Below are 21510 nucleotides of genomic sequence, written 5' to 3'. Positions count from 1 at the left end.
ATTCTTTCTCAAGTATTTTGGCAGGTGATTTTTTTCAATTATATCTTCAACCGCTTGGTTTGGACTGCTCTTATATATGAACGTATGCTGAGTCGTAGAGATTATCCACTCGAAAAAACCGAAACCGAAACCGAAATCAATGCCGTTCGTTTAATCGAGTGAGCAGAGCGAACGATCTAGGCAGAAGGAGGGGGTATGCGGACAAAAACCAAGTTGATTGGTTTCTGTCTGTGTGTCGGTCTTCAATCTCTCTCGCTCCTTTTCTCTCCCTCGGCGGTTCTCTCTCGATCTCCTTCTCCCTCTTTCAATCCCCACCTCTCTCTCTCTCCCCACTCACAAACTTCTCTCTCTCTCTCTCTTCCCCACCCTCCATTCACGCCCCCACTGCTTGCTGTTATCTAAGTATTAATTGACTGTTGGACACTTTATATTAAATCGCGTCGGATGCTAGCGGATTCCCTGTTGCCCTTATGTTTTTTTTATTCAGTGCCTAGTGGGTTCCCTGTTGCCCTCGTGTTTTTTTTATAGCTCCCCATCCAAGATTCAATTTTCAACCTGCAACTTGGCATGTGTGGCGCGTGGGTAGCTATTCTCATGGTCACGACTTATCACATAAGTTCGAATACATACATAAAGTAGTTGACACTTGACAGGTTATGTAAACAAAAGCCTTAATATTGAACAAAATCAGTCTTCTCAAATTCTCTGTAATGGATGTGGAAGAAACTAAGCAACCAAAGAAGGCAGCTACAAGGGAGCTGTTAAAGAAGTTGGAACTTGGGCTTCTTCCCTATGACGACATTAAACAGCTTATAAGGATTGAATTGGCAAAACGTCTTCAATGTGGTTATAAATCTACTTGTGAAGAACAAGTAGCTGAAGTCCTCAAGTTGGTTCACTGTAAGTGTCCATCACATCCGTCATAAATTAACAGTAGCTATAAAGATGATTAACCATGACGCAGGCCTAGTACTTCTTTAAGTCACTCTTCATTTTATGTCTCAACTGCAGCATTGCAGCATATGAAAATAGCAAATGAGGTTGAAACTTTGGATTCTCAACTATATGAGCCGCCTATGTCTTTCCTCAAGATCATATTCGGAAGCACCATTAAAGGAAGGTGTGTTCATTTCTCTATTATTGAGAATGTGGATTCTGATACTTTGAGATTCTATCTACTATGACTATTTAGTTCTGTTTATGAACTTAATCAGTACTGAATTATATACAATTTTTCGTCTAGTTGTTGCTACTTCCAGTATGATTCAATGACATTAGATGATGCTGAAATTGCAATGTTGGACTTGTATTGTGAGAGAGCTCAAATTAAAGATGGTAATAGTGTTATGGATCTTGGGTGTGGACAAGGAGCTCTTACTCTATTTGTTGCTCAGAAATACAAACAATGTCGGGTTAAAGCAATTACTAATTCCATCTCGCAGAAAGAGTACATTGACGAGCAATGCAGGTAAGCCTAATACACATAACTTTTCAACATATTAAGATTGTTGTAGCTCATCAAGATATTTGAACACCGAGTATGTTTGTTAGGACTCGTAACTTGGTGAATGTGGAGGTCATCTTGGCAGACATAACAACATACGAAATGGATGATACTTCCGATCGAATACTAGCTATCGGATTATTTGAGGTGTTTATAACCAGAATGTCTTAAGAGTTGAGTACTTGAAATTGAGTGATTCCTGGTTATGAAGTAAGCTTATATGATCTTTCTCTTTTTGCTTATTTATTAGCACATGAAGAACTACAAACTCTTACTTAAAAAGATCTCAAAATGGATGGCAGAAGACGGGCTTCTATTTGTTGATCATGTATGCCACAAGACTCTAGCTTACCAGTATAAGGTACATCATCAAGACATATGAATCTCAATATGCTCATATGATAATTGTGCCTATATCAAGACTTGTTTTTTGATGTCCCCTGTCTTCGCCATTCGTAGAATTGCTAATATGTAAGATTAGCCATCCTTAATGAGGACAGATTACATTTTCAACTGTGATTAAAAATTTTGTTGTCTAGTACTAAGACAAGGTACCTTATGAGTTATGACTATGATATGACTTATTACATTATGTGTTTGTAGGCTCTAGATGAAGATGATTGGTTCACAGAATATATATTTCCTGCTGAGACAATAATTTTTCCATCTGCCTCATTCCTTCTGTACTTTCAGGTGAACTTATCTTTGTTGCTTAAAAATCGATTTTCATAAATGGAAAGGTTTATTGACACAAGTAGGAATATTTTGGATTGATTTTCACTAATTTTTCTCACAGAATGATGTTTCAGTTGTAAATCATTGGATTCTTAATGGAAATCATTTTTCGCAAACCCAGTAAGTGCCAATGCCTTGAATTATATATTAATTTGTTGCAATGTAATATATATAACATTTATGTTCATCTTATTTGATATATCTCGTGTTTTGTAACAGTGGAGAGTGGTTGAAGAGATTAGATGCAAATGTTGGTGCTATAAAGCAAATGTTTAAGTCCTTAACAGGCAATGACGAGGAGGCTTTGAAGATGATTAACTTCTGGAGAATATTTTGTTTATTTGGAATAGAACTTTTGGATACAACAATGGTGAAGAATGGATGACATCTCATGTACTCTTCAAGAAGAAGTGAACAATATAAATTGGTACCTTCAGGAAATGGCATGCATATGCAACTTTGTAATAAATTTTCGTGATGCACATTTTAATTTGTAATAACAATGGTGAAGAATGGATTGCAATTTGCAAGTCATGTTCTGTGTTCTATTGACTGCACACTGCACTAGGGGTGGGCAATGGGTCGGTCGGGGCTAGCCCGCCCTAAACATTTAAAGCCCTTCAAAATATTAGGGCGGGTCGCCCGCCCTAAAAAATCATCATAGGGTCGGGTCGGGCGGTCACAAGTCTAAACCTCGAGCCTTACCCTACCCTAAGCCCTCTTTGGGGCTTTAGGTCCGCCTATATATTTTTTTTTTTTTTACATCAGGTTTAAAACTCATTTATATTACAAAATGTATAATAATCTACAAACGAAAGTCAAACCAATCTAGTAATAATTCCGTATAAGTCCAAAAATTTAAAATGCACATCCACAATCTAATGAACTCAAGACATCGAGAGTTCGAATTTGTTTTTCCTTGACTCAAACCTCACTAAAATTACATTTTAAATTGAAATACATGACAAATAATTATATTATCATTTTAAAAGAATAAGTAATAGATATAAAGAAGAAACATAATAGTTTTGGCTAAGGGTCATGGAAGTTGTTAAACTATTTGTAATATCATAAATTATTTCTATAATAGATTTAAACAAATATAATATTACCTTTCTTCTAATTTAAAAGTGATTAAAGCTTTGTATATGGAAATGAAAATATTGGCTTTTGAACAAATGATGGAGAAAGGTTTGAGATTACAAATGTCATTTTTCCTCGACAAAGGTTGTTTTTTGTTTCTATGTTACAAATGTCCGCTCTCAGATTTTGCTTTAATGGTGTGGAAGGAAATCTTTAGTTTTAGACTTGACTTGGATGTGAATTAAAATATAATTTATAAGAAATAAGTGAGAAAAGAAATTGAGAATAATAAGTTATGGACTTTGACTTGATGATCAAAAGGAATAAAGTCTTATTTTTATTAGGCTAGTTGCTTTCATTGTTCTTCGTGGTATTAAGTTGACAAGTTTTTTATTATATAAGACAAGTTATTGGAATTCTCCCTCAGGGTGTAAGTGATAAACTACAAAGACAATGTTATTTTAATTGAAAATATTTAACAAAGAGTTGGACAATTATGGTATGTGTATTTATAGTGAAAGTGTGTGTAAAGGGCGGTTAGGGGCTTGGTTAGGGTCGGCCTATGTTTTAGAATCTTAGCTCTAGCCACCTCTAAAAATATTTAAACTCTGTGAGGGCTTTAGTTGTGAGGGGCTTTATATTTAGGGTTAGGTCGGTCGGGGCGGGTTAGGGTCAAATTCCCACCCCTACACCGCACCCCCGAACATTGGATACCCGAAATGGGTAACACTAAAAGTTGGGGGCCCAACCCGAGTCCACTAAAACTTACTATCCGCTTGTTTGTGAAAGAACGTCACCTTTGTCTTTCTTCTTTTCTTTCTCTCTGCTTTTGTGCTTCTTTGAGTGTTAATAAAAAATGAGTGACGAGTTTATTGGTGAGGGTTAGCACTTCAACACAACTAACAAAAAATACACACTAACACACTCAATTTGTCCTTCTTTTTAAATCTTTGAAATTACAATTAACATTTCATTTAGCTTTAGAAAATTAAAAACTTAAAATAGAAAATATTTCGTATATATGTTTTAGCTAGGAAACCACTTCAAAAAACCCGCAAAGAATTTTTTAGGTCTGTTATAAGAAAAAATAGCCGGGCAATGGAAAAAATAAATTGTCACCACTCAATACGGCAAAAAAATATTGTAAAATGGTAGACTTTAGTGTATTTCTTTTTTGTCTTCACTTACACGCGTTTTGTTTTAATTGTTTTCGCTCCATTCCAAAATTTCAATCAATGTCTTAAAGTAGATTCAAAACTAATTTCATTACACTAAACAATCAAAATTAGTGTAGAAACACATTCAACACAATAAATTATCATGGATTCATTAACGGATATAATTCATTACAACCAATAAAATATGTAAAAATATCTAAAATGTTTAGATAACGCACCAATGAAAATATATTATGAAATATTGGGACGGAGTGTTGTCCCTACCAAAGAATTACTAAATGTCTGTTTGTTCTATGAATGAAAAAACGAACAATCTTTGTCTTTCTTTTTTTTTTTTTGGTATTTTCGCATTGTTTTTGTGTATGTGTATGTGCAGGTTCTCAATATTCATAGTTGTTTTATAATTATTCTTAATAAAAATATATATTAGCTTTTTTTTTTTTCAAAATTTGAGGGTGACAGAGAAATGGATTCATCAACAGAAAAATTCATCAACAACAGAAACACAAGTACAGTGAACATATACCCATTAAGTAACTACTACTTTGGTTCCAAGCAATCACTTAATATCAAAGATGAAACTCAAGCTGAACATGCACAGAGAATGAAAGCTAAGTAAGTTCTTCTTTCCTTGTATTTTAATGAATGTCCATATGTTTTTTAATTGGTTTTAGTTGATGGGCTTGTGATAGTTATGCTACTCATGGGTTGAGGACTTGTGTGGAAGCAGTTCTTGTGGTATGTTTCTTTCTTTCTTCCTTTTTTTCTTAACTCTGTTGATAAAGTGTTAAGTGACAATTTTTGAAGTTAAACCCAAGCTCTAATAGAGACAATTAAGTGTAAGTTCTAGTTTCCAAGTGTCTTTAATTGCTATGGTTCTGTGAAATACTCAGAGAATGGGTTTGTGTCTTCCTCAACGTGAGGTTAGACTAAGAAACATGTTTTATTTATATAAAACTGGTTTACAGCAAAAGATATACATGAATAACAACTTCTACTCCATAACTAACTCTAATGATAAGTCTAAAGACTAAGTCATGTGGTATCCCACATGCTATTACTCCCTCTCAAGTTGGAGCATGAATATCTAGAATGCCCAACTTGCGAACCAGGCGATGAAAGGAAATCGAACCAAGTGGCTTGGTGAAGATGTCAGCAAGTTGATTCAACGAAGAGATGTAATGAGGCGCAATGAGCTTGGACTGATTTTTTTCACTAACAAAGTAGCAGTCCAACTCTATTTGCTTAGTGCGTTCGTGAAAAATAGGATTTTCGGCAATGTGAAGAGCAGCTTTATTATCACAATAAATTGATATGGGAGCTGAGTGTGGAATGCCGAGATCTTGAAGAAGATATTTCAACCATTGCAATTCACAAACCAAGCTTGCTAATGCACGATATTCAGCTTCACCTGTTGATCTAGAGATTGTAAGTTGCTTTTTGGTTTTCCAAGAAAGAGGACTAGAACCAAGAAACGTACAATATCCAGTTGTAGAACGGTCATGGGACATCCAGCCCAGTCAGAATCACAAAAACCAGTAAGATGAAGATTACTAGATGAGGGTAACAATATGCCTTGACCAATTGAACCTTTGAGATAGTGTAGTAAATCGAATAGCTTACATCCATATGAGAAGAGCGAGGAGATGACATAAATTGATCGAGAGTATTCACCACATATACAATATCCGGCCTCGTAACCATAAGGTATATAAAGGGGCTCAATGAGACGGCGGTATGTGGTTGGATCGGAAGTATTGTCCCATCTCAGATAACGAGACGAAACTTTTGTTCCATGGAAAAGGCAGAACCCCGAGCTCTTGTGACTCCAAAAAATTTCAAAATATTAATGACATATTTCCTTTGACATAAAAATATATATACCCTGTTGGGAACGTGAGACCTCAATGCCGAGAAAGTATTGAAGTCGACCAAGATCTTTAATCGAAAACTCGTGCTCTAGGAATTGCTTGAGTTTGTGAATATCAACAACATCATTACCTGTAATTATTATATTGTCGACATAGACGAGAACAAAAACAGAAAACGTAGAAGACTTCTTAAAAAATAGAGAATAATCTGCGTGAGATTGTGTAAAGCCTTGTTGAAAAATTGCATAGGAAAAACGAGCAAACCAATGGCGAGAAGCTTGCTTTAAGCCATAGATCGACTTATTTAACTTGCATACTAATTGGTTTCTCTATCTAGAAAAACCAGGTGGTAATTGCATATAGACTTCTTCGTTGAGATTCCCTTGCAAGAAGGCATTATTAACATCTAACTGATGGAGAGGCCAGCCCTTGATAGAGGCAATAGAAAACAAAGCTCGTACATTTACAAACTTAGCAACAGGTGCAAAAGTATCATGAAAATCCACTCCTTCAACCTATGTATACCCCTTTGCAACTAAACGCGCCTTAAAGCGCTCAATAGACCCATCAGATCGAAACATGATTTTAAACACCCATCTACATCCGATAGGAACTTTATGAGATGGCAAAGGTACAAGGGACCAAGTGTGATTCTGTTCAAGGGTTGCAATCTCTTTGGCCATTGCATCACGCCATTAAGGCGATCTCATGGCCTCTGAAAAAGATTTAGGTTCCACTACTGATGTTATACTAGAAAGAAAAGCTCAATGTGTAGGTGAACATTTCGAATAAGAAATATAGTTAGCTAAGGGATATGAGGTACCTGTCTTCGTCGAGTCAGTCGAACAAGGTGAAAAATCATGAGTGGCAACCGCACAATAATGATCTTTGAGACGTATGGAAGGATGACGACTTCGAATAAACCGTTAAGTAACTTGTATGAGGGGGGATGGAAGAGATGGTGAAGTATCAATACATGTGGTGTGGACCAAATGAGGAGAAGTAATGAGTGGTTCACCATTCATTAGTAGACTAGGAGAATCGACGTAATAATCGGCCCACGCCCCCATTGTGATCATTATAAACCTGAGCACATAATTTCGTAACTAGAGGAAATGGATGATTCAGTAGTATTTGACTACGAATCGGTGCAAAACAATCATGTAAGCCCTGTAGAAACTCCATGCCCATTCCCCTATCTTGTTGGAGAATCTCAGAAAAAGCTTGACCATGTCCACAAGTACAAGGCAGTACAATTGCTATCGAGTTTAACTCATCCCATATCAATTTCAACTTGGTAAAATATGTAGAAACCGACAAATCCTCTTGCTTCAGTGCAAATTGGGATTGCTTTAGATGAAACTTTTTCGGTGCATTAGACTGAGATGAATAACATTTTCGCAGATCTACCCAAATTTCATTGGCTAAATCTGAATAGAGGATGCTAGTCCGAATGTCAGAAGAAACTGAATTAAGAATCCAACTACTTACCAAATCATTGCATCGCTCCCATTTACGCAACTCTGTAGCAATAGTTGGTTTTTGAATAGTACCATCCACAAATCCAAGCTTATTTTTTGCTCGGAATGCCATGGTTATTGCACGAATTCAAGTACCATAGTTATCACCGGAGAGTGGTGGAGATACTAGAACTGTCGTAGGATTGTCAGAATGATGAACGAAGAACGCATCATTGCTTTCTTGATTGTCGGCGACACCAACTAAAACTTCATCCCTATTTGCCATGACTAAGAACTAGAATAGAGAAGAAAAAAAATTGATAAAAGAGATGAGATATTAAAGTTGCTCCGATACCATGTGAAATACTCAGAGAATGGGTTTGTGTCTTCCTCAACGTGAGGTTAGACTAAGAGACATGTTTTATTTATATAAAACTGGTTTACAACAAAAGATTGTCAGAATGATGAACGAAGAACCCATCATTGCTTCTTTGATTGTCGGTGACACCAACTAAAACTTCATCCTTATTTGCCATGACTAAGAACTAGAGTAAAGAATAAAAATAAAATTTGATAAAAGAGATGAAATATTAAAGTTGCTCCGATACCATATGAAATACTCAAAGAATGGGTTTGTGTCTTCCTCAACATGAGGTTAGACTAAGAGACATGTTTTATTTATATAAAACTAGTTTACATCAAAAGATATACATGAATAACAACTTCTACTCTGTAACTAACTCTAATTATAAGTCTAAAGACTAAGTCATGTGGTATCCCATATGCTATTAGGTTCTATTTTTTTAAGTGTTAGCAACTATACTGTTTATAAAGCATGTATGCCACAAGACTTTTGCATACCACTATGAGGTACACCAAAACTTGTTTGACCCTTGTACCTCAAAGTTTAGAGTTTTTTTTCTTCTTTTTTGTGTGTGTGTGTGGGGGGGGGGGGAGGGAATCCGTACTATTAGCCTGCTTGGCCTCCTAATCCTCATATGTTCTGCGATTATAGCCTCTCGATGAAGATGACTGGTTTACTGAATATGTTTTTCCTGCTGGAACTGTAATTGTACCATCAACCTCATTTCTTTTGTACTTCCAAGTGAGCTCCTCATATATGATGTTTAACAATTATGTTGTGAAAGACAGTGGTGTGGCATTTGATGGGCCTACAGTTGATCACAACTCCATTCCCAATTGATCATTAATTACTTCACATAAACATTTTAGAGCAAGGTTGAGAGGAAGTCTAATGGGGTGCTATATATGGGTTGCTAAAAGTCATATAGCACCCCAAAAACCAAAATGTCATTCCAATGGGGCTGCTAAAAGGCTCCTAAATTTGGCTAGTGTGAAAAATCGGGTAAAATATGTAGCCTTATCTAGCAGCTACCATAAAAAGTTTCCCACGAACAGCAGAAACTATGTCGTCCGTATCCATTTAGCACTTCAAAACACAAAAGAATGATTAGAATGAAATTCAAGTTTTGGTCTGTCTTATTTAGCCGGGTAAGGTAAAAATCATGTGTGGCAAGAGTTTAGCAGCTCCTTTTAGCAGCCCTCTATTAAACTTGCTCTAAGGCAAAAATATAACGTTTTTTTCGAAGTGTCTCGGATTCACATAAGCAAAAAGTCAAAAACATACCCAAAATGAAATGCAACTAGTATATGGGCAATATGGCAAGAGTTGATGTGTTCACTCATTTATTCTTGAACACGTCTCGATGTGTGACACAAGAAAGACGATGAAAATTAAAATTTACCCCTGGCCGACCGCATTGCATTCTTAATCGCTTTGTAATTGTTTCTCAGGATGATGTTTCGGTTGTCAACCATTGGACTCTTAGTGGGAAGCATTATTCACGTACCAAGTAAGTGGCACATTCCAATTTATCTAATATCAAAAGACAAACCATTTAGTTCTCATTTTCTTTCATCAATTTTTCTTATATAGTTATATATCCATGACTATGATAAAGTGGATATGGATTAATATGATATATTACAGTGAGAAATGGCTGAAGAGACTAGATGCAAACATTGATGCCATAAAACCAATTTTTGAGACCTTAATCGGCAGTGCTGAAGAAGTAGTGAAATTGATCAACCATCTTGGAGAGGATTTTGTTTATCCGAATCGAGCTTTGTGGATATAACAATGATGAAGAATAGATGGAAAGTCCTACTCTCTGCAAAACAAAATTAGGTTTCCCAAACATAAACATTTAATTTATACCTCTACTTCATTCTCACAACAACCATGAGAATACACAATCTGACATAATATATATCACCAATATTAACATTCATGTCACATTCTTTCGTAAGAAATTATATGTATCATATAATAATACACAACCAATCATATCCAATAACTCACTCATACATAAAGCTAATATTTTACTTAAACCACTCGTCTACTTATAAGAACAGAGAAAATATCACAACCAAGGAGTACATTTATCCCTTGTGAGTATCAACTCACACAAACCACGTATATATTTCTCATAAAAAATCATGTACATCATAATATATAAATATTCATATGCAATAACTCTATCACACGTAAAATCAATATTTTACTTTGTTTATTAATTATCTCGTTGACTCGTTTATTAAAAGATACAGCCCAACATTTAGTTCCTACTCCACGATTTGCACTTCACACATTTGTCAAATCACACATATCCGTGTGCCTCACTCACACTGAGTACCACTACAAGACATATGTCCCAAGCGGGGCTATCGCCTCGAGGAAACATATTTTCATCTTGTCAACTCGTAACTTGTGAGTCACAGTCATCTCTGGGCTTTCCATACACATAATCACAAAGCCTCTTTTGGGCGTAACAAAATATCATGTCATTCATGGCACATTCAATGAATACCTTGGGTCATTCTTGCCACATTCAAAGAATACCCATCATAATACTAACAGGTCATTCATGGCACATTCAATGAATACTTTAGGTCATTCCCGCCACATTCAAGGAATACCCATCATAAAACTAACAGGTCATTCATAGCACATTCAATGAATACCTTAGGTCATTCCCGCCACATTCAAGGAATACAAATCTATATTCCAGTACATTCAAGGAATACAAACCAACCCAAGAAGGCTTAATGCCTTAGTTCCTCTCTAAGGCAGCTTTTTCACATGACATGATTAGTCATAAACATTTTATTTCATTTCTTTTCATCAAATAGGCGTGGAGAGATCTAAAAATGTGAGCAATACATTAAATTTTCACCGGACACTTTTACACCGGATTTCAACACTCAAGAATTTTCATTTATTATAATATTTTTATCATAACTAAACATCATCTCAAGCAATAGAATCATTATTAAATATTCCCAACATAATAACCAATCAACTCACTTCATTATCAATTATATAAATAATAGATATCAAAATTCTCAATTAACATGTTAATCAAATGCCTCATAAATACATTTTAATTAAACAACCACAATCATGTACACAATTAAGTACTAACATTGTACACATATAGTTGTCACAATAACTAATAACTAATAACTAATAACTAATATATAATATAGTGATTGCACCTGTACATAAGGCTGCCTACGTATCCAATTCTTTAAAATTAGAATCAAGCCTTACGTAACTCGATCTTAACCGATAAATATCAACATCCTTGTATGTACCTTTAAGGAAAACAACAATTTATACTATATAGAATCACATACAATAAGTTTCAATTACTCCTACAATCATATACGTAAAGTTTCATACCCAGAGATACACTATGAATCTTTAAATCCAAAAACTCACAAATGGATATTTCTCTACTTTTGATTCTAAAAAAAAAAACTTATGAACCATGACGGTTCCAAATAAAACCACAGTCTAAAAGTATGCTACAAACACTATATAAAACACCCAAGAAGATTTTAAGAGACTTTTAGTTCATTACTATATATATTTTCCAAAATAGGCTCATGCATATAAAGGATAACACGATAGGTTTTCTAGCCAACTTGTCAATGCTATAGTTTTTTCCTGTATTCATCCAAATGACATGTAACTTAATTATTTAGAAACTAGGGTATGTAGACATACTTTTTCATGTAGAACTCGAAATCCCAACCTCAGCCCATCTAGAAGAAAACTTAGGTTGAAAACGGTAAAAATCCTAATTTTCATCAAATTAGATTTCTGATGGACTATCTTCTGAAGGACACAACGCTTTCCACAAGTGTCCAAATGCATCGAGGCTTTTTGCGTTGAAAAGCTAACATACAGAACTTACTTTCATATGTTTTACAAAAATACTTAATCTCATTCTAAATATTCGAAAACTAGGAACCGAAACACACAGTGCAGAAACTGATTTCTGACGACTTTGTTTTCTACAAAACTTCCAGACATCATATCTACCACCACAGACCTCGGAATGCGACGAGGCCAATTGGGTTGGAAAGAAGACTAAGATTTTCTGAGAGTTTGAATCTGACCCTAACTAGGTAAAAACTCGATTCCAAATCAGGCACATATTCGGCTCAAAAACAAACTCTAACCCAAAGCCCATCTAAATTAATAGAATCTAGTCCACTCAAACTCAACAGACCTGGTCCACACAAAAACTGATCAGGCCCAACTCAACAAAAGTTAGGCCCAAAAGCAAAAACAAACTCAAGCCCACAAGTCTGATTTCGGCCCAAGCCCAACAAAAAAAAAATATAATCGCCACCACCTCCTTCTTCCTCACCAGCTCACTGCCTCACTCCACCACCGAATTCACCACCACAACTCTCACTCCCCACCACACCAAAACCATTCGGTTTTGACCCCCCTCAAAAACCCAACTCATTGCCACTAACCAAATTCAATTCCATCACTCCTCAAAAATTCGATCACGACCGCCATTAACAACCTTTGGAGCTTCAACCGCCCACTCGACGGTATCCACTCAACCCAATACACTCACACAATCACCAACCCAGCAGTCACCATATATATCCAATTCAAACCACAACCCAAATCAACCCGACGTCCACCAACAGTTCAAACAAAACCATTAAAATCGGTTTACCCAAAATCAACAATTTTAACATTAATAATTTTATATCAACAGTATATAAATAATTAAAATTGATTCATAATCATCTTTTTATCACATAGCCTTGTTTCAACAGTACGCAGACTAAGTCGAACACAGTGAGCAGACTAAGTCGAACAGTATGTTGAATAAGCACCGAAGAATAATTTAACAGAAAATAATGAGCAGAAATCAGACAGGAAAGTTTTTAAACCGACTTAAAATATAGGTTCAAATGAAAGATAAGAATATCTACTCACGTTATATACGCTCTATCGAGATCTCCAAAGAAAAAAACTTCATTTTCCTCTCTCAATAATTTTTTTTTTCTTATTTTTTTTTCCGTCTTTCTGTAAAAGTCTTTCTCCATTACAACTCATATATTTGTTTCTCCTTTTTAAAAAACCCCGAAAATAGGAAATAGGGTTTATCCTCTTTACCCTATCTCTTTCTAATCTTTATTCATTATTATTATTATTATTATTATTATTATTATTATTATTATTATTATTGTACTAGTAAATATATAAAATAAAATTTACACAGTGTTATAAAAAGGGGCAAACATTTACATTTGTCAACTATGGCTATCAAATAATCTAATTCCCAGAACCTACCCTCCCCATCGGTCAGTCCGAATTAAGACGGTCAATGAGCTCACAAATTCTCTTGAAAAAAAAAGGTATTTGTTACTGACGGAGCCCAATTTGTGTTGGGCAGACTCCAAAAAAAACGATTATTACAAGTGTGTCATTAGTCTCAAAAAATCTAAAAAAAAAAGACAATTATTACAAGTATGCCATTGGTCACAAAAAATTGGATTCGAAAATCCCAAACTTAAACGACCCAGCTAGGTCGTTTGGACTAAGTCCCAAACGACTTGGCCACACCGTTTGGGAGTTAGTCCAAACGATGTGCCCACACCGGTCAAGAGCCTAAAAAACAGAACTTTATATTTTTCAAAATCCAAATCCCAAACGACATATTTGTAATAATTGTTTTTTTCTTAGATTTTTTGAAACCAATGGCACACTTGTAATAATTATTTTTTTTTGGAGTCTGCCCAAAACAAATTGGGGTCCGGCAGTAATAGGACCCAAAAAAAATCGTGAGGAAATGAAACAAAGTTTTTGTTGGTTGGACTTGCGGTTAGACCGTTAGAGTAAGAAATCGCCTCCCATAAGACCCATAGTCCCACCAAAAACTTTTCCCACACCCAAAAACTTTTGTAAATGGAAATATGTTTGTGGACAAGCAACTGTTTGCTGTCCACAAAACAGTAGCTGGTGATTGGTGGAGTGCTGCCCCAAAAAACTGTTAAAACTGCCCAAAAATATTGTTAACCAATAAGAAACTGCTGTTTGTGGACAGACTTGTCCACAAATTCGGACTCTTTGTAAATACACATTCCACATTTTTGTAAAACAAGTACAGTCACGGACTCACGGACATCTCGTGCGCGCACGAGGGAACTCATGAGGGGTCTAATAGTAAATAATGTATGTTATTAAGAGCTCTATGATTTTCCATATACTGGAAGAGTCCAAAACAAAGTCAAATTGACAATCTATATAACAAAGAAGGGTGGTGCTGGACATCCAACACTACCTCCTAAACTTTGGATCTAGCTTATGAGGTAGCGAATCCTAGGGCTTATGAGGTATGGGTTGTTTAATAGTATGGAACAAGAGTGTTGTATCATTCTTGAAGTCAGCAAATGCGGCTGGACTTTTAGTGGACTTCGGTTGAGCTTTTTTGTCGGGCTTCTAATGGGTTTCGATTGGAGTTTTTTAGTCGGGTTTTGGTTAAAGTTTTTTTAGTACGGGGGGAAGAAGAGCGTCGGGGGTGCCGGGCGCGCCGCATATCCGTAATGGTCGCATGATGGGCGATGTCGTTGGGACACCAAAGGTGCACGTATCTGTAATAATGGGGCGGGGATGCACGCCGGGACGCCAAGGCACGATATCTATGTCGTGCAGTGGTTCTTGGCGTTGGGGTGCCAAAGCGGGCGCCAGATATCTGTCCCGTCATCGGGAGGCGGATGCACGTCGGGGCGACAAAGGCGCACGTATTTGTAGTACGGGGGCAGATACGCGTTAGGGGCGCCAAAGGCGCGCGTATTTGTGCCATACGGCACAGGCAAATACTAGTTAATAAACAACAAAAGCTGGTAGACCTATCACACTTCAAGAACTGGGAGTTGATCACCTAGAACTTGAACATGCTCATGTGGCTGACTTGTTCCTTGCCAGAGACAATGGATGGGATATTGAAAAGCTGAACCATCTGTTCCCACCTCTCATCAGTCAAAACATCCAAGAGGTGGTGGTACGGTGAGGCCAATTGGGGACCAAAAAGACAAGATAATTTGGTCTGGGGATGGTAAATGGGTTTTTACTGTGAAGACTGCCTATAAGTACTTAACCCAAATGACTTGGGAAGGGCAGTCCTCCAGTTTTAGCCAAAGAACTATCTCAAACATTTGGAAATCAAGTCTCCCAGCTCATATACAACTGTTCCTTTGGAAAGTTTATAAAAGAGCACTGCTTATGGGGGACTTACTTATGGAGAGGAATTTGCACAGAGATTTGCATGTCTTTTCTGTTGGAATACCATGGAATCCGATATACATCTTTTTCTTGGATGTGATTGGATCAGAAATGTTTGGTTTGGATCAAACCTTGGTTTTCGAATACAACTTGATAGTGGGCATACTATCAGAACTTGGGTGGACCAGTTTGTGTTGTGGTGCTCCAGTGGAGAGGAACATATCAACCAAGCTCGGGTCTACTACTGTGTTATGCTTTACCATATTTGGGAAGCTCGGAATGAAACAAAGTTCGAGCACAAGGTCCCCAGCATAGCACGACTACTGAGGAAGTGTTCCACTGTCACAGCAAGTTGCTGCAAAGCCTACAGAGAAGCTCTCCCTAATCCTCCTATTAACTATATAAGAATAAATGCTTTAAATGATTTGTTTCTAGTAATACCAAATTATGGCATCCTTTTACGGTTTGATGCTGCCTTTCACAGGGACACTGGATGCGCAAGTGCTGGATGTATGGCTTGGAATGATGTAGGAGAGATAGTGGGAGCAACTGTTAGGATTTTCAAAGCTAAAGGCCCTGAAGAAGCAGAGATGGTGGCGAGTGAGGTAGCTATTTTGCTGGCTTGCTACCTGGGCAGATACAAGTTTGTGATCCAAGGAGATTATGAAGAGATCATTCAGGCTTTCAATGGGGGAGGATGTAGGTGGAATTTGAGTGCACTTCATTTTGCTGTAACAAAACACTTAAGTAATCTAGAGTCTGTTATGCTTAGTTGGTTGAGTAGGACTGTAAATATTGATGCTCATCAGTTAGCTCAGTGGGAAATCCACCAGCTACCTATAACATATTTGCCAAAGTGTATGGTGGATTCAAACTTTGTTCCTTTATGGTTAAAAGGTTCTATATATGAAATGAACATGCAGTTTATCGAAAAAAAAAAAAAAAGAGCATGGTAATAATTAACAAAAAAAATGTCACCGTGTGCCATTGTATAAAATGTATAATTTTATGAACAACTGTGTACCATCTCAACTACAGATTTCTAAGAGCATCTTTAGAGGTGTACCATTGTATAAAATGTATAATTTTATGAACAATTGTGTACCAGCTCAACTACAGATTTCTAAAAGCATCTTTAGAGGTGTACCATTGTATAAAATGTATAATTTTATGAACAACTGTGTACCAGCTCAACTACAAATTTCTAAGAGCATCTTTAATGATATGGTGAGACTTGAAAAATAGCAAATTTTTTTGAGCAAACTAACATCAAACCAAATAAACACCAAACAACTTCAGTGGAAACATTAAAGAGTGAGCACCAAATGTACATCGTGATATTTCCAAAACCGCGCTAAATAAAGCCCAACACAGCCCCTGCTTTCGGAACACCGCGAGAGAAAAACCCACAATAGAGGCTTGTTTTTGTCTAGAAATGAAAAAGTGTTTTTGCCCACGTCGCGCGGTGTTGGGAAAGTCGCGCAATAGAGGTGTTGGGAAAGTCGCGCAGTGTTTGAAATGCTGCGTTGTACACTTGGTTCAGCACCAAAACTAACACCAAATTCCAGCCGATTTGGTGTTTGGTTTGGTGTTTTTTTGGTTTGGTATTCAAAAGGTCTCACCATTAAAGAAGAAAAACACCACATTTTCAAAATTTTAGTGTTTGGTGCTCAAGAGGTCTCACCATTAAAGATGATCTTAGGTGGGCATCAAATCGGTTGCATTCATTGAAATCCTGCAAAAAGCAATCGATCAATTTTGCCAACTCTAGTGGTAGCAGAATTGATAATGGTGTGACAGTGAGTGTAGCTTGAGGCCTGCGCACCACAAGGGTTGTCTTTTGAGTTTTGTAAGAACTGATGTGTTGCGGTTTGGGTTGGATTTTGGATTTTGCATCACTGAGAGCAAGTCTAATGGAGAGCTGCTAAATTGGGCTGCTAAAAGGTGTCACATAGGCCTTTTAGCTTGTCTAGCCAAATTTGGCACCCCAAAATCAAAAAACCAATCCAATCGTGTTTTTTGTTTTGAAGTGCTAAATGATACGGACGGCATAGTTTCTGCCGTCCGTCTATTATTTTTTGAAATTTTTTTGGACGGACGGCACAGTTTCTGCCGTCCGTCAAAATTTAACACACGGACGACATAAACTATGTCGTCCATCTCCCGAACTTATTACAGCAGCTGCTAGTGAAGGTTTTAACTTTGGCTGGGTTTTTAACTACTTCCAAATTTAATACCTTTTTAGCAGCCTCATTGGAATGACATTTTTGTGGTTGGGGTGCTATATTTGCCTTTAGCAGCCCATATAGCCCTCCATTGGACTTGCTCTGAACCGAAAAAATAATAGTGTAGCCGAATTCAAGCAAAACTCGATAGCATTGTAGTGCATCCAAAACCAAACAGAATCCACAAGAAGATATATTACCCGGAATCGAATCCCGATCCAAACCAAAAACTATAAATTCAATCGAATCTTAGATTATCAAGTGAGTGTATCGCGACGCTTTAGAGTTGGCTTTTTTTTTTTAGAGGGCGTAAAATGTGTCTTAGTTGTTGTCTGTCAATGTCTGTCCCCCTTTTAATAGTCTCTCTCTCTCTTCTCCCCCCTTCATCTCCTGCTCTTCTCATCTCCTAATTTCCTCTTCATCTCCCTCCTTCATTTTCCTCCTCTCATATCCTTCTCTTCTCTTCATCTCTCTCCTCTCATCTCCTCCCTTGCTACGCTCACGCCCCCACTGCTATGCAATTATTCTAGTATAAATTAATTTTAATCACACAATTTCTAATACTTGTACAAAATTAATCATAAATACTAAAATGTCATCCTATCAGTTTGGGGTTTAATATCGGTTCAATGGATGGCTAATCTGGAACCAAATCACTGTCTAATCCAAGCTTAAAATTGAACCTATTGCCAACCGAAACAAAATTACCAAACCCAAAACCCTTTTTTTTTTTTTCGGTTTTCAGCTATTGGGTTATCTAAACCATTGAACAGCCCTATACCCACCTAGAGATATGTTTTAACCTCAGCCCAAATTAATCATTCATTAAATTCTTTCTCAAGTCATTAAATTCTTTCTCAAGTCTTTTGGGTGGTGATTTTTTTCAATTATATCTTCAACCTCTTGGTTTGGAGTTTGGACGGTTCTTACTCAAAATGTAATTTGGTTGGTTTCTGTCTGTCCTCAATTTTCTTTTCTGTCTCCCTTTCTACTCTTCACGCCCTCATTTTTCTTCTCTTCGTCTTCCTCTTCCTCTCCCTCTCCACTCTCCACGCCCTCCTCCCTCTCTCTCTCCAATTCTCCATCTCTAATCTTTCGTCTCCAATTCTCCGATTCTCCGCTCACGCCCCCACTGCTATTCAGTATACTAGTATATGAATGTACGTTGAGTCACGGAGATCATCCACTCAAAAAAACCGAAACCAAAATCAATACAGTTCGTTCAATATTAAGTGACTGTCGGACACTTTGTATTAAATCGCGCCGGATGCTAGCTATAGGTTTGTGGAAAAGAATATATATTCAGTGCCTAGTGGTTCCTGGCTTCCTGCTGCCCCTTGTTTTTTTAGTAGCTTCTTGTCTGTCTATTAGAGACAAGAGACTTGAGACTTGAGACTTGAGATTCAATTTTCAAGGGACCCTGCAACTCGGCACGTGTGGCGCGGGACATATCACTAACAGTCTAACAGTCTAACACATGCAGATAGAGAGTTATTTCCGCCGGTTCTCACTCCACTTTTGCAAGAATAAACCACTTCGACTCAGCCTTAGTACTTAACCAAAAAAAAAGTCTTCTCAAATTCTCTGTAATGGATGTGGAAGAAGCTAACCAACCAAAGAAGGCAGCTACAAGGGAGCTGTTAAAGAAGTTGGAACTTGGGCTTCTTCCCTATGACGACATTAAACAGCTTATAAGGATTGAATTGGCAAAACGTCTTCAATGTGGTTATAAATCTACTTGTGAAGAACAAGTAGCTGAAGTCCTCAAGTTGGTTCACTGTAAGTGTCCATCACATCCGTCATAAATTAACATCATTAGTTATATATAAAGATGTATAAGAGACCCCTTAACCATGACTCAGACCTCACAAGTTGGCATTGGTATGGCAAGTACTACTTTATGTCATTCTTCCTTTTATGTCTCAATTGCAGCACTGCAGCATATGAAAATTGCAAATGAGGTTGAAACTTTGGATTCTCAACTATATGAAGCGCCTATGTCTTTCCTCAAGATCATATTTGGAAGCAATATGAAAGAAAGGTGTGTTCATCATTTCTCTATTATTGAGAATGTGGATTCTGATCCTTTGAGATTCTTTCTACTATTACTATTTAGTTCTGTTTATGAACTTATTAGTACTGAATTATATACAATTTCGTTTAGTTGTTGCTACTTCAAGGATGATTCAATGACATTAGATGATGCTGAAATTGCAATGTTGGACTTGTATTGTGAGAGAGCTCAAATTAAAGATGGTAATAGTGTTCTGGATCTTGGGTGTGGACAAGGAGCTCTTACTCTCTTTGTTGCTCAGAAATACAAACAATGTCGTGTTAAAGCAATTACTAATTCCATCTCGCAGAAAGAGTACATTGACGAGCAATGCAGGTAAGCCTAGTACACATAATTTTCCATCATATTATGATTGTACTGTTGTAACTCATCAAGATAGTTGAACACCGAGTCTGTTTTTTAGGGCTCGTAACTTGGTGAATGTGGAGGTCGTCTTGGCAGACATAACAACGTACGAAACAGATGATACTTCCGATCGAATACTCGCTATAGGATTATTTGAGGTGTTTATAACCAGAATGTCTTAAGAGTTGAATACCTGAAATTGAGTGATTCTGGGTTACGAAGTAAGCTTATATGATCTTTCTCTTTTTGCTTATTTATTAGCACATGCAGAATTACAAACTCTTACTGAAAAAGATCTCAAAATGGATGTCAAAAGACGGGCTTCTATTTGTCGATCATATATGCCACAAGACTCTAGCTTACCAGTATAAGGTACATTATCAAGACATATGTATCTCATTATGCTCATATGACAATTGTGCCTAAATCAAGACTTGTTTTTTGGTGTCCACTTTCTTCGCCGTGCGTAGAATTGCTAACATGTAAGATTAACCATGACTGATTAAAATTTTTGTTGTATAGTACTAAGACAAGGTACGTTATGAGCTATGACTATGACTTATTACATTATGTGTTTTTAGGCTCTAGATGAAGATGATTGGTTCACAGAATACATATTTCCTGCTGGGACAATATTTTTTCCATCTGCCTCATTCCTTCTGTACTTTCAGGTGAACTTATCTTTGTTGCATAAAAAATCGATTTTCATAAGTTGAAAGGTTTATTGACATAAGTAGGAGATTTTGGATTGATTTTCTCAAATTTTTCTCACAGGATGATGTTTCAGTTGTAAATCATTGGATTCTTAATGGAAATCATTTTTCGCAAACCCAGTAAGTGCCAATGCCTTTACTTAAAGTGTTTGTTGCAATGTAAGAAATTGGATGGATTGGTCTTTATAACCAAAATTTCATGCCGGACTCCATCAGTAATGTAACATTTATGTTCTTCTCATTTGATATATCTCGTGTTTTGTAACAGTGGAGAGTGGTTGAAGAGATTAGATGCAAATATTGTTGCTATAAAGCAAATATTTAAGTCCTTAACAGGCAACGGCGAGGAGGCTTTGAAGATGATTAACTTCTGGAGAATGTTTTGTTTATCTGGAATAGAACTTTTGGATACAACAATGGTGAAGAATGGATGACATCTCATGTACTCTTCAAGAAGAAGTGAACAATATAAATTGGTACCTTCAGGAAATGGCATGCATATGCAACTTTGTAATCATTTTTCTTGAATCAAGAAAATTTCATGATGCACGTTTTAATTTGTTTGCAATAACAATGGTGGAGAATGGATTGCAAGTCTTGTTTTGTTCAAGAAAATACGAATTTTTAGACCAAATTGGATACAATTTTTGTGCTGACTGCGCACTGAACAGTGGATACCGAGAAATGAGTCCCCACTAAAA

General features: G+C 36.8%; 1 protein-coding gene and 2 pseudogenes across 3 annotated transcripts; all 3 read left to right on the top strand.

Annotated features, from left to right (window-relative positions):
- Nucleotides 1-412: 412 nt before the first annotated feature.
- LOC147507102 ((S)-coclaurine N-methyltransferase-like) lies at nt 413-2773 on the top strand (annotated as a pseudogene). Its single transcript, XR_015217541.1, has 8 exons — nt 413-900; nt 1012-1120; nt 1244-1468; nt 1552-1651; nt 1755-1865; nt 2108-2197; nt 2301-2359; nt 2459-2773. The product of XR_015217541.1 is annotated as a (S)-coclaurine N-methyltransferase-like (transcript).
- Nucleotides 2774-4966: 2193 nt separating this feature from the next.
- On the top strand, nt 4967-16511 carry LOC147507101 (uncharacterized). The gene is made up of 4 exons (XM_086599651.1): nt 4967-5115; nt 5193-5238; nt 9647-9705; nt 15937-16511. The coding sequence occupies exons 1-4, from the start codon at nt 4967-4969 to the stop codon at nt 16406-16408; spliced, it is 726 nt and encodes a 241-aa protein (XP_086455777.1). The 3' UTR covers nt 16409-16511.
- A 2642-nt stretch (nt 16512-19153) lies between these two features.
- On the top strand, nt 19154-21453 carry LOC147507100 ((S)-coclaurine N-methyltransferase-like; annotated as a pseudogene). Its single transcript, XR_015217540.1, has 8 exons — nt 19154-19456; nt 19610-19718; nt 19842-20066; nt 20155-20254; nt 20358-20468; nt 20678-20767; nt 20871-20929; nt 21078-21453. The product of XR_015217540.1 is annotated as a (S)-coclaurine N-methyltransferase-like (transcript).
- Nucleotides 21454-21510: the final 57 nt, after the last annotated feature.

Source organism: Coptis chinensis, chromosome 3 (assembly GCF_015680905.1).
Source record: "Coptis chinensis isolate HL-2020 chromosome 3, ASM1568090v1, whole genome shotgun sequence".
In the NCBI taxonomy this organism is placed as follows: domain Eukaryota; kingdom Viridiplantae; phylum Streptophyta; class Magnoliopsida; order Ranunculales; family Ranunculaceae; genus Coptis; species Coptis chinensis.
The sequence above is the reverse complement of the archived record's forward strand: the minus strand, read 5'-3'. Positions and strand labels throughout refer to the sequence as shown.

What these genes read in the sequence shown, in the direction of transcription:
- LOC147507101 (XM_086599651.1), top strand. Translation starts at nt 4,967, where the DNA reads ATGGATTCATCAACAGAAAAATTCATCAACAACAGAAACACAAGTACA. An exon ending in GCACAGAGAATGAAAGCTAA is followed by an intron (nt 5,116 to 5,192) that starts GTAAGTTCTTCT and finishes GGCTTGTGATAG; the next exon opens with TTATGCTACTCATGGGTTGA. An exon ending in AAGCATTATTCACGTACCAA is followed by an intron (nt 9,706 to 15,936) that starts GTAAGTGGCACA and finishes TGCCTTTCACAG; the next exon opens with GGACACTGGATGCGCAAGTG.